The sequence below is a fragment of the Pithys albifrons genome, chromosome 12 (assembly GCF_047495875.1).
Source record: "Pithys albifrons albifrons isolate INPA30051 chromosome 12, PitAlb_v1, whole genome shotgun sequence".
Classification (NCBI taxonomy): domain Eukaryota; kingdom Metazoa; phylum Chordata; class Aves; order Passeriformes; family Thamnophilidae; genus Pithys; species Pithys albifrons.
The window spans coordinates 19,767,381-19,780,421 of NC_092469.1; the positions used below are offsets into that span (position 1 = coordinate 19,767,381).

General features: G+C 59.7%; 1 protein-coding gene across 8 annotated transcripts in view; it reads right to left on the bottom strand.

Moving 5' to 3' along the window:
- The window catches only part of GSE1 (Gse1 coiled-coil protein), a 102,023-nt gene that overhangs the window by 18,756 nt on the left and 70,226 nt on the right, over positions 1-13,041 (bottom strand). The window contains exon 1 of one of the 8 annotated variants that reach the window (XM_071567622.1): positions 10,989-11,226. The exons of the other annotated variants lie outside the window; for them this stretch is intronic. Coding sequence (XP_071423723.1) covers positions 10,989-11,025 — 37 coding nt within the window. The 5' untranslated portion in view covers positions 11,026-11,226. Of the gene's footprint in view, positions 1-10,988; positions 11,227-13,041 lie in introns of those variants that run through there. 8 annotated transcript variants of the gene reach the window in all.

Here is a 13,041-nt window from a genome sequence, read left to right on the forward strand (position 1 = left end):
GATGCTCAGCTGATCTCCGCGGCCCCAAACGCCTCCCGGCAAACTCATGATCCCACTGGGATTTGCCAGGCGAGCGCAGGGCTGCTGGGAGCGGGCAGCTCGCCGGGAAGCGTGCGGGGAGCTGGCGTGCCCCCCGGGCTGAGCTGTTCCGCTGCCCCAGCCGGGCTCCAAACCAGTTCTGCCGCTCCCTCCCGGTGATAAAATCGGCGCCTCCGCCCCGGCTGGGGCCCGAGCAGCGCCGCTCACCCGCCGTGCCCCGACGGTGCTGGCGTCCGTCTGTCCAGGCGTCCCTGGGCTGCTCCATGGGACTGCTGCCAGCTGGGGAAACTGAGGCATGAGGAGCTGGCTGGGCGGGGGCATCTATGTGGGGATAGGATGTGGGGCCACGCTCTATCCCCTCCATCCCTCCAGTATTGCGGTTGGGTGTTTGTGCCACTCAGCCCTGCGGTTGGCTGGGGATGCCGTGATGCCCCATGGTGGGGTGGGAGTGGGTCCCCCCTCCAGCTCAGCTCTTCCGCATCTGCTTTTCTCAGCAGGCAGATCCACGCGAAAAACCAGGTCAAGTTCTGCGTCTGGAGCAACCAGGGTCAAGCCAGCAGTTGCCTCACCAGAGTGGGGAGATGAACCACAAAACGGGACAAGCTTTCCCTTCACTGCCCCCAGCCCTGTGGGGTTCAGGGCTGGCACCTCCATATACCTGCCCCAGGGGCAGTTGCTGCCTGTGACCCCCCCAAAAATGCTAAGGCAGAGGGGCTGCGGGGCCGCAGGATGTCTGGGTCCCTGCTGAGGCCATGGGGGAGGTTAGGGACTGGGAAGCAGGTGATGTGTCACCCTGTCCCCATCCCTCCCACAGCATGTGCCCAGGCACAGCAGCATAGGGAGTGTCTGGCATTCCCGGTGCCCGCTGGCTGCCTGCCACGGGAACAGGCAGCTCCCTGCCCGGCAGGAGGAGGAGAGAGGATGGCAGGGTCACTGCCGTGTTCCCCTCATCCTTCCCTGTGCCACTCCTTCCCACAGTGCCACACATGGCACCCGCCATGGGGTTGGCATCTCTGGCAGTGCAGGACCCCAAGCCCCTGGCTCCTGGAGTGGTGTCCCTGCCCCCCCGCATCCCTGGCACAGGGCTGAGAGCCGGGAGCTGGGAGCATGCCATGTTCTCTCCATCTGCTCCTGATGATGCTGGCGGGTTTTTTGGCAGCGGGAGCCTCCTCCGGCAGCGAGAGCAGAACCAGTCTGGCTGCCTGGTGGGGCTGGAGACAAATAAAACCCGCCGGCAGCCACTGCGGGCAGGCAGGAGCGGGCAGCAAGGGGCAGGGATGGGCTCCCAGAACCCCCAAATCCCTGGGAAGGGGATACTGCTGTCAGGAAACGGGAAGTGGGCAGGTTTAGCACCTTGGCCCCAGATTGCCCCCTTCCCAGCACCTTGAAAGGCCCCTGATGAGCATGGAGTGCCCTTGGGAGCAGATTGCCATTGAACTCGACCTGCACCAGCCGCCCGCTCTTACAGCAGCTATTTTGAGCTCCCGGGCTCCCGAGTGCTGGAACTAATAATTTATTACCAAATACGATCAGGCAGCAGCTTCAGCCCCTGGCAAATGGAGCGGAAAAAAACCCAGCGCGGCGGGAGGCCGAGGGAGCGGGGAGAGAAGAGCATCCTGCATCCTCCTCCCTCGGGATGGATCCGCACCCACCCCACAACACTGTGGCTGGAATGGAGCCCACTTGGCCCAGCCCTCTGGAAGGCTCCTCCAGGCTCACTCTGGATGGTTCCCCAAGGGATTTGAGGTGATGAGGTGCCCCCACAGCCTTTTCCCCCTTTCTCAGCGCCTCGGCTCCCACTCCAGAGCCGCATCCAGCTGCACGCTCCGAGCGGGAACAGCTGCTCTGCATGGATTTTCAATGCTAATGGCCTCGCATTGTCAGCCCCCCTCCCTGCTGTCTGAATGCAGCAGGCAGAGCCCCAGGATAGAGGGCAGGCAGCCAGGGCCAGCGTGTGCCCATCGTCCCTGCCCATCATTCCCCTGCCACACACCCTGTCGCCCCTGTGGGAGCCCACAGGCAGGGGACAAGCAGCAGGGGCCACCTCTTCTCCCAGTGATGTCCTGCCAAGCTGACACACATTTTCCACTCCTCATTAAAGTAGCTCTGCTGCTGCACCTCCAACATGCTCCATTAATTAATTAATTGATCAATCAGAGCCCACGTTCCTGCTCTCCCTCCTCACCTCCCAGAATGCAGCCAAAATGAAGGAAGGTGGCCAGGCTTGCTGTCCCCAGGTGTCCCCAGGTGCAGCCTCTGTCCAATTTCAGCAGCTCAGGGCAGAGCCCAGGACCCATCCCAGGAGCACCCTCCCTCCCCTTGAAGGGGTCTGGATGGGTCCCCTGTTGCAAGGAGCACCTTGCTGGCCAGGGATGGGATTCAGGGCTCCCTGTGGAGCCCAGCCCAGCTCCAAGCATCCGGGCACACGGTGCTATTATCCAGCTGGGACTCCATCGATCACTCCTCCATGGACCATTGATCTGGCAAACGACAACAAGCAAACTAATAAGAGCTCGTTTGGAGGGCGTAGCATTGGGAGAGGCCAGGGATGGAGCGATGCCGGATGGTTTCTCTCCCTTTCTGGCCTTTGCCAGCCCAGGCCAACCAGCCTTGGGAGCCTTTCCAGCCCACAGGAAATCCAGACAGTGAAAGATTTACTTCAAAGCAACTTTCTGCTCCATTTTTGCCCCACTTTGAAGCTGGGGGCTTCCAAAATCGCGTGCCTGTGCTCCAAGGATGCTACTGGTCCCTGAGCTTCACTGCAGCTCCCAGGCTGGATTGGCAGCTCCACTTGGCTCCTGATACCTGGATCCAGGTGCCAGCCATCTCCCAAGGTTCCCTCTGAAGTGGGGTACAGCCCTCACCCCTTTGCATTAGCTGCTGCTGGGGCTGAATGGGTTCATGGGTTGCTGGGTGCTCCATGGGACTGCTGGGCATCACGTGGGAGAGAGCTGGGCACTGAATTGGGATGCTGGGCATCATGTGGGGGGGAGCTGGGCACTGCACAGGGCTGTGAGGCACTTTATGGTGCTGCCAGGCATCAATGCTGTCACTGGACAGTCGGTGGTGCCATTAGGCATTCCATGGTGCCACTGAGCATTACAAGGTGCTTTGGGGCATTCCATGGTGCTGCAGGGCGTTTCCTAGTGCCACTGAGTATTGCACAGTGCTGTTGGGCCTTCCACGGTGGCACTGGGGATTCCAAGATGCTGTAGGGCACTGCACAGTGGCACTGGACATTCCACAGTGCTGTTGGGCAACACATGGGTCGCAGCCAGGCACCTCACAGTGCTGCCAAACCTTGCAGAGAGCTACTGGGCATGGCACAGTCTGAAAGTGGGCAATGCCCAGCACAGCCAGGCTGCCCTCCCATCCCCAAATTCCCATGTCCCCACATCCCCAGCCCAGCACAGGCGTGTGGCAGCAGTGCATTGTTTTGGGCGCAGGAGCCCTTGCCCAGCAGATGGCAGGTATAACAAAGCAGCTTGCTGCGGCCAAGCCAATTATTTATCTAATTATGATTTACCACTTAACCACATGATCTTTCTGCAGAGTTGTAGGCAATTAAAACCAGGGTGATTATGTGGATTATGCAAATCGGCTGGAGCCGAGCGAATAAAATTGGAGATTAGAGTTTCACGCAGGCTGGATCTTGCACAGGGCAGGTCCTGGCAGGGCAGGAGGAGGCAGGGGCAGGGCAGGGGGCTGCAGAGAGAGACAGGGGGCTGCAGGCAGGGCTACAGGCAGGGAGAGGCAGGGGCAGGAGGCTACAGGCAGGAGTAGGGGGCTGCAGGCAGAGTGAGGGGCCAGGACTCAGCCAAGGGAAGGGGCTGCAGGGCAGAGTCAGAAAGTGCTAGGACAAGGTGAGAGGATTCTCCCTGCCACCCCTCTGCCTTCCAGGTGCTGCAATCCCTCTCCATCAGAGCCAAGGAGGTCCATAGCCAAAAACTGCCCCCATTATGGAGGTGAGTGCCCGTAAGGAACCCCCACTGCTGGTGGGTGACTCTGCTGGCACCAAGGATTTCCCAGCACCCACCCTGGCTGCACCCCAAAAAGGCAGAGAGGGGCTACACGACACAGCCCCAACCCCTCATCCCATCCATGGGTGGCTCCAGGGGCAACGAGTATTAATAATGAGTACTAATAACAAGTATTAATAACAAGTATTAATAACAGGCATTAATAACAGGTATTAATAACATCTCCTAGCAGATTACACCGCCCGCCTGACTTGATATGAGATTTATGGATGGCATGAACTCCGGAAATACAGAAGTATTAATGGTAATACCTCATGTCCCAGCAAAGGTCACGGGCAATCTCCATCAATCCCACTGCGCCACCAGCAAAGCTGCAGGTCCAGGTGGGACGGGTGGATCCCCCACACTCCTGGGATCCCCCCACATGCACCACGGTTTATGACAGTGCAGATGGCCCAGCACAGGCCAGAGGGAAGGTTTTACCTTGGGATAAGGAATTAACGCTGGCAAACAGCAAATTTACTGTGTGTATTTTCATTTTCCCAATACCAGCGCCATCTGCTACCAATCAGTGCCCCACGTCCCTGGCTCTGAGCTACAAGATGCCATGGAGTCTTGGAAAGGCCTTGACCTTCTCCAAACCCAGGAGCCCTGGGATCTCTGGCAGTGTCCCACTGGGGTGCCCTGGGCTACCTCGATGGGTCTCTCACTTTACATGAAGCCCCCCAAGAACGGGCACCAGTGAGGAGGGTGTGAAGCAGCAGAGATGTCCATGGAGCCAGACGGTGCTGGGGATGGAGACAACGCTGCCAGCACTGGTGGGACAGATCCAGCATGTTCCTTTTCGCAGGGGAAGACCAACAAAAAGCCCAGCAAGGGGAGTAGACCCATCTTCTCTTCCCACGCTGGGATTTAGGGTGATTAGCGCCGGCGATCCCACGTGCCGGGGCTGGGAAGGCCGGCTGGTGCCCCCGTGTGCACAGCATCCTCCCTTTTCGCCTACAGTAATCCTCAGCCTTTCGAGCAAATTATTAAAATTCACTTATATTTAATCTGCCTGCTGGAATCAATTGAATTTTTACGCTTGGCAAATGTCAGTGGGTGCACGCTGCCTCCCAACGGGGCCCTGGCTGCAGGTGCAGTGGGCACAGCTCCCAGTTTTCACCCATTTCCCAGGATAAAACCCACCCTGGAGCGTGGGATAGGGTGCCTACAGCACCCTCAGCCCCTATCAGCAATGGGTGGTAGGATGCATGGATGCCAGCACCCTCCTAGCCCTGCAGTGACACCGGGAGCACTTCCAAACCTGCCTCCCTCCACAGGGAGACCCCCCCAGATCCCATGGTATTCCCACTGTGGTACCTCAATGGCTTTGGAGGGGACATGAGGAGCCCCTTGCTTCCCTCCCAAAACCTGTGCTGGACAGTGCCAGCACCCTGCCTGGCACTGGGGCTGTGTGCTGGGTGATGGGAGCCCTCCTCCCCTCCCCATCATCCTTCTCCAAAATTGCCAAAGCGTCTAATTTGCCCGCTGGGAAGGCCGAGGGAAAAGAGCCTCTATTTTGCCGGTAATAAGCCCTCCAGACAAAGGCGGGATGAGCCATTCAGTGGTGGGAAGGGGGAAGGGTTCAGCCCCATGCAGGAGCAGTGCCAGACAATTGGGAAGGGAGAGATTCCCTCCCTCCTGGGGGAGCCAGTACCCAGACACACACAGCATCCATCCTGGCATCACCCTGGGATGTCCTCAAGCCCACACATCCATGGGATCCTGAGCTCCTGGATGGGTGATGGGATGGGCAACACCAGCAACCCTGCTGGAGACACTCAGTGAGACCAATTTCCAACCCCACGTGGCCCCACTACCTGCTCAGGGACTTTCTCCCCACCCACCAGGATGGAGAAGTTCATGGTCGACAGAGGAGTTCACGGTCAGCGTGAGCCACGGGGGACCCCAGGCCCCGGCGGGCAACTTCCAAACTTGACTGGCGCTTGCCCCCCTCCACTGCCTGCCCAGGATTATCATAAATTAAGACGTAATTACTCCATGGAAATTTACAGCACAAAGCTGCGGCGCTAACAAGTGTGTTTGGCGGCACTGGAGGGAGATACAAAGCGCTATTGTCTAGCGGGCGCCAAAAAAGCTGCTCTGGCCCCAAACCCACACATCCTGGGGATAGGGATAAGGATGGGGTGGAGTGACCCATCGCAGCTGTCTGAGCAGTGCAGGGAGCCACGTGCGTGTCCCGTGTGAGAGGGGATGGAGAGGGACACGGTGCCTCAAAAGGAGGGTCCCAGCATGGAGGGGTGGGTGAGGGTGGGTAAGGGATTCCCAGAGCGATGGGTGCCCTCCAAGCAGGTGTCACTGCTCTGCTCCTCAACAAAGACACCTCCTTTATTCCCTCAGCTCCCACCCATGGGAGCTCCCACCCACCCATGGGTGCTGCACCCAGCAATCCCCTCTCTGAGCCCCCTTTCCCTGATTCCAGCACGCAGGGGGTTAAAACTAAACCTCCCCCCCCCACCCCAGTGCTGCCACATTCCCCCAGCTGTCACACGTATTAAAAAATAATAATAATCAACGTTGAAGAAAAAAAAACAAAAACAAAACCAACAACACAGCGCGAAAAAATTCAGGCGGCTAAAACAAATCCAGCAATAAAGGAGCAGGGATCCTCGGAAAGCTGGCTGTGCAATTAAGCAGTTTTCTGCTGTACGCCGATAATCACCTAATTATACTATTAATGACAGTTCAACCTGCTCAGAAATAAAAGGACATTCTTCCATAACAGGATGCCAGCTGTTTGTTACAGATGTCAAACATCTTTAAAGCATTATTATTAAAAGAAGGGGGGAAGGAGGAAGCTTGGAGATGCTGAAGCACTGCTGTTTTTCACCCCCAAAGCATTTTGCAGGGGATGGGGAGGGTTTTGGGGTGTCATCCTCACTCTTTATCCATGTGGAATAATTTGTCAGAGGGGGGTTTCCGTGGGGGTTGATGTTTGGTGTCACAAATACCCCACGTTCGGCTCGCAGCAAGAGGCGGCTGGGTTTAATTAAGTGCAGCATTCAGGAAATAAAGCTAAAAATTAGTAATAAAATTAGAGGGGGGATGCATCCCGCTGCCAGGCTCAGGGCAAGGCTGGCCCTGCTCCCCTCATCCCTCTTGCTGCCACTGGCAGTGCCTCGAGCGTGGCTGCCGCCGGCGGTGCCCGCGCACGTGCCGCGGTGCCGTGCCAAGGAGCATCCTGGCAGGTGCTGACAGCCGGTGCCAAGGAGAGGGAAAAGGGGGGGACATGCTGTAAAGAAAGGAAGCACCTGCTCCCTCTTGAAACTCCAGGGTGGGTTTAGAGGTGAGCGATGCCCGCCTCACCCCAGGGATTGGGGTGCAGTAGCAGCAGGAGGCAGGATGCCAGGGGGACAGTGGCAGGGTGGCAGTGGTACCCCAAACCACCAGCCAAAAATCCCACTAGGGTAATTCCATCTCTCCCCTTGGCAGCGCTGTGGCTCCATGCTGGTGTAGTCATTCCTGGGGGCAGTTGGGTGCCCACCCATCACAGGGTGATGCCAGTGCTGGCTTTATGCACCCACACACACAGACACCCCGTCCTATATAGCTACAGGCACACCTGACTGTAAAGCCATTGGGAACTGGCTTAGCCTGGGAATAAAGAGATTATGGGGGGGTGGGAAGAAAAGAGGAAGGAAAAAAGGGGTGTCTGGGAATAATTCACCCCCTTCCAAGCCATGTGGCTACTGATGCTCTGGGTATCAGCAGGGCCCTGACATGAGCAGGATGGCTGCAGAGAGCATTCGATTTTGGGGGCGCCCACCCACTCAGAGCTGAGGGGGCTGTGATGGAGTCCCCTCCTTAGGCCAGGACCTCCAGTCCTGACCTCTTAGCACGTGCTAAACTGGCACTGACCCCCACTTGCCAGGCAGGACCCAGCTGGAAAAAAACATCTGGGAAGCGTCCCCTTGAGCCCTGAGCGATGCCCCCAGTCCCCTCCTTCCCCTGGCTCCCCTCTTCCCCCCTCCCCTCCTCAAACCATCACGGGGAAGCTGGAAAGTGGTTGACATGGTTGCCATGGTGACCGAATTTAGGACTGGCAAGAGGAGGAGGAGGAGGAGGACGAGGAGGAGGAGGAGGATGGTGGGGTGGGCAAGGAAGGAAGGCAGGAGGGGTTTCCTGCCACCCCAACATATCCAGGACCTCTCTGGCATCACCCAGTTCCCACTTAGCACCCCACAAACACCATCCTCACACACCCCTGACCACACACCTGGCAAGGATGAGGAAGGACAACCCTCAACCCAGCACTGAGACGGGGGGCTGCCAGGAGTGGGGTTCAGCCCTGAGCACCCCAAACCAAGCCCGGGGGTGGCTGTCCCCGCCCGGTGCTGCCGAAAGCCGCTGGTGACTCACACCTCGCGCCAGCGGCACCCGCCGAGCGGGTGTTTACGCGGCATCACCCAGCTCCTTCCATCTGCTTTGATCTAGGGGCTAAATATTCCCGGCCCCAGCATAAAAATAGGAACCATTTGGGAAGGTCCTGAGTCAGCAGCATCCGCTGTCGGCACCCACTGCCATCCTCCCCAGCACGCCAGGCACCCGCTGGGAAGTTCCAGGGCCCCTCCAGCTGGGGGCTGCCAGATTTGGGGACACCCACAGGGAGACGGGGGACCCTAAAAGGCTGCGTGTATTTGGGTGCCACCCCTGTGCCTGCTGGAGCACAGAGTCAGGCCCTCCAGGGATGCTCTGTGTCCCCAAGGGGTGCCACTGTCCCCAGAGGAGGGTGCTGGCCCCAAGGGATGCTGGCACTGGCTGAAAGGTGACAACTGAACCCACGTTATCTCGGGCAAATACAGCCTGAGGCTGCTTCCCATACGGACCAGGAGGGAATAGGGTCCCCTTCCTGTCCCCTCGCTGTCAATGATGCTTTGAAGGCGGGTCCCCATCATCCCTGGTGGCCCCTTGCAGTCGGCTGAGCCCCACTGCTCAATCTCCAGCCCCATGACTAGAGGGACTGAGGGGACAGAAGCACTGGTGACCAGAGGGACACAGGAAGCAGAGGAGCAGTCTGGGTCCCGTGCCAGCCAAGCTGGGAGAACAAGCCACCGAGGAGCGAGGAGTGTGTGACACGGGCCACAGCCAGGCAGTCCCTGAGGCGGTGACAGTGCCCAGCAGGACTCGCGCCGCTGAGTCACCGCCACCAGCCCCGCGCTGATGAAACCCCCGCGAGCCCAGGGCGGGGGAAGGTTCCCATCTCCATCTGCTCCCACCCGACCTGGCCCACCGGCATCCCCCAGCGCCCGGCAGCTGCCGCCGGCGATCCCCCTGCGTGCCAGCGCCTCCAGCATCATTCCCCCTAATTGCCTTAAATCTCACAGCCTGACACTTCCATGTTCCTCTCCGTCTTGCTTTTCTCCTCCGATTTTATTACTCCCCCTCCGAGGCGGTGGGGAAGCGAGGAGCCGGCTGGAGCAGGGTTTTCCAGGGCGCAGGAATTAGTGCATTAGCAACAACGGCAAAGCCAGAAGTTTCACGCAACAGGAGATGCCGCCGGGAACCCCGGCTCGACCGGCGCGTGCTAAATATGGAATTTAAGGGGAAAAAAGCCAACCCCCAACCCGTCTCCCTGCACCTGCAGCCTTTGGAGGGGTGTCTCCACCGTAAGGGATGGCACAGAGGCCAAGCAGGAATCACCCACGGTTGCTGCAGGCAGTGGAGAACAGCAAGGAGCAAGGGGGTGGTGTCTGGGGGCAAGATGGGGAGCGGGACCCCCACAGCCGGCACAGAGGAGTGCGGAGGGTCGGATCATGCTGGCAGTGAGCAGGGTGCCACGGGCAAGCACGTCACCCATGTCCCCAGCGTCGCACAGCGCTGGGAGGGGATGTCACACCGCAACCCGTTCCAAAGCCGGGGACCCCCCAGGTCAACCCAGCGCCCCTCGGCCGCCCTTCCCGGTTCGCCTTCGTGCGTCCCGGCGCAGGCGCCTTGGGCAGAGCCGCTCGCTCCGGTAACAACCACATGCCAAAGCCATTTCCTGAAACAAACAACCATCCGCGGGGGAATGGCCACGCGGGGGCACGGACCCCCGGAGAGGGACCCTTCCACCGCACCCCCGCTCTGAGAGAGCACCTCTGAGCTCGCACTCCGAGCCTGCACCCCAGAAGCACCTCCAGTGCACAAGCCAGAGCTCCCAGCCTGAGGCTGCATCCGGAGGGTGCACCCCAAAAGCACCTCGAGTTCGCACCCTGAGCTCACAGCCTGAGTCTGCTGAGTCTACACCCGCAGTGTGCACCCCAAACACGCGCCCTGAGCCTGCACCTCAAGAGAACCTCCAGCTCCCACCCCGAGTTTACATCCCCACATCGTATCCTCGAACCCCAAACACCCACCCTGAGCACACACCCTTCACCCTCAGAGCGCGTGCCTGATCTCGCCCCCCAGACCCCGCTATGCTCTCAAAACACCCCAGACCGCCCCGGGGGAGTCCCCTCCCTTGCTGGATGCTGCGGTGGCCGGTGCTGCCGGCTAGGGTGGCACAGCAAACTTTGGTGCTCCAAATACCCCACGCCCTCGCAGTGGTGGGGCTGCCAGCAGGGATCCCCACCCCAAAACAGCGCATCCCGCATCTCCCCCCGTCCCGCCTCGGACAGAATCCCCCCGGACCCCTCGGGGAGCGGAGAAATCCCCGGGGTGAGGGAGTGGCAGCAGCAGACGAGAGGGGATCCATGCACCCCAAAACCCTGGAGTGCCGTGCCGAGGCTGTCTGCTTCCCCCTCTCCAATCCCAGAACCTCCATGAGGTGCTGGAAGAAAGTAACTTCACCCCCAAATCGCCCTCGGCTGCTGCTGGACACGGTGGACAAAGGGGTGTCCCCGGGTTGGGGGGGACCCCGCGGGGAGACCCCGGGGTGGGGGGAGAGGGAGTGCGGAGGGCTGGCGGCAGCGTCGCTCGGTGCCTTACCTGGTAAGTAATAGAGAGGTGGTTTCAACCCAAACATGATTTATGTTACAGTTCCATTGCGGCCAGGAAAAAAAATTAAAAATAAAAATAAAAGAGCCAAGGTGAGGAGGATGTGTCAGGAAGCAAGGAAAAAAAAAAAGGAAAAAACCCCAAAAATTAGCACCAAGCCACACGGAGGGGGTTGGAAAAATAAACCAGAGGCGAAAAAATACGGTGGAGCGGGGAGGAGGAGGAGAAGGAGGAGGAGGAGGAGGAGGAGCGGGGGGAATCAAGTGCGTGGGGGGAGGAGGAAAAATAAAAATTGAAATAGCAGCGAGCCCAGGGCGCCGGCGGAGGGTGGCGGTGGCGGCTGTCACCGGCGGGGCCAGGGCAGGAGCCTGGCTGCCACGCGTGACGCCTTCCCGGGGGTTTTCCTGCCGCTGAGCCCCCAGCTGCCAACCGCAGGCACACAAAAAGCCAGCGAGGAGGAGGAGGAGGAGGATGAAGAGGCGGTGGGACCCTCGGCTGGGGGAAAACGCACCCCCTGAGCAGTGCAGTGGGGTCCCCCCAACCCTGGAGAGGGTACTGGTGGCGTGGGGTGGGTGACCCACGCGGGGCTGCGAGCCAGTGTCCGTCCGTCTGTCCGTCCGTCCGTCCGGAAAGCCCCGTCTCCGCGGGCTGCGCCAAGGCGGGCGGGCGAGAGGCGGCAGACTTGCCCCTCGATCAATTTTCATGCAAGAATCATTATCGGTAAATTGGAAATCTGGCTCCTTGACAGCAGATTTGTCTCCCCTAATGACGGGGAGCGGGCAGGAGGGCGGCCGGCAGCTGCTCGCCCCGGCACCCTCCGCCCACCGCCCGCGTCCCCGGGGCTCCAGCCCTTGGCCCCGGCGGTTTCGGGGAGGCGAACCCCCGGGGCGCCCCGGGAGAAGCCGTCTTCCCCCCTTGCACCCCGCTCCTCCTCCTCGCCTACAGACAGAATAATTTTAATTTTTCTTTCTTGCCTTTTTCTGTTTTCAAACAGCTGCCGATGCGGGGTGGGGGGGTGTTGGGGTGGGGTGTGAGGGGGATATATACAAAATAGAAATAGAAACCCAAGCCCCCCAGTCGCTTCAGCAGGAAAATTAGGAAATAAAACAATAAATAACCCAACTTTCCTGCCTGCCGGGAGCTGCCTGCTGCTTCACAAAAGGCAGGCGAGGAAGGCTGCCTGCCCCAACCCCGGCACGGGGGGCTGGGGGTGAGCTCCTGCTGCCCGCCCCAAATCCCCTCTATGCTCCCAAATCCCCTCTGCGCCTCTAAATCCCCCCTTCCCGACCTCGCTGGCCGTCGGGGGCTGTAATCAGCCTCCCGATAGGATCTTCCCCATTCCCTCTCCGCTGATGCATTAGCAGATCCGGGAAGACATGCTTGCAGGCAAATAGGGCTAATAAATGCTATTACGGGAGCGCGAGGGAGGCTGGAGATCCTGGCTGCACCATAGTAACGAGGGCCCGGCTTAATTTGCTTTAAGCAAACGATCAGCCAAGGCGGGGTGGAAAGGGGAGGGGGGGGGGGGGAAGCGTCGCTGGCTCCAGGCACGCATGGACGCGCTTCCACGGGCACGCGCTTCCAGGGGCGCACAATTCCAGGTGCGCGCGCTTCCATGGGGACACGCTCATGAGAACCTGCCCGTGTGTGCGTGTGTGTGTGTGTGTGTGTGTGTGTGTGTGTGTGTTTGCCCCCACCCCCCGCCCAGCTCCGTCCTTCTCTTCCCAAACTGGTTTTAACACCAAAGTTCACAAGGGCGACGTGTGATATCTCGCCCCTGCAAGAGAAGCCACATCCTGTATGATAATGACCAGCCCTTCAAACAGCTTAAAGATACAGAGGCCATTCCCAGGCGCCCGCTGCCTGCCCCTGCCTGCTTTGGAGTGTGGAGCCGGGGGGATGGGGCATGGGGGTCACGGTGTCACCCCAATCCTATCCAGCCATTCCCAGCTGGCCCCTGCCTGTGCCAGAGAGCAAGGACAGGGGAGTGTGGTGGGGCATGGGGGTCACAGTGTCACCCCAAACCCATCCAGCCATTCCCAGG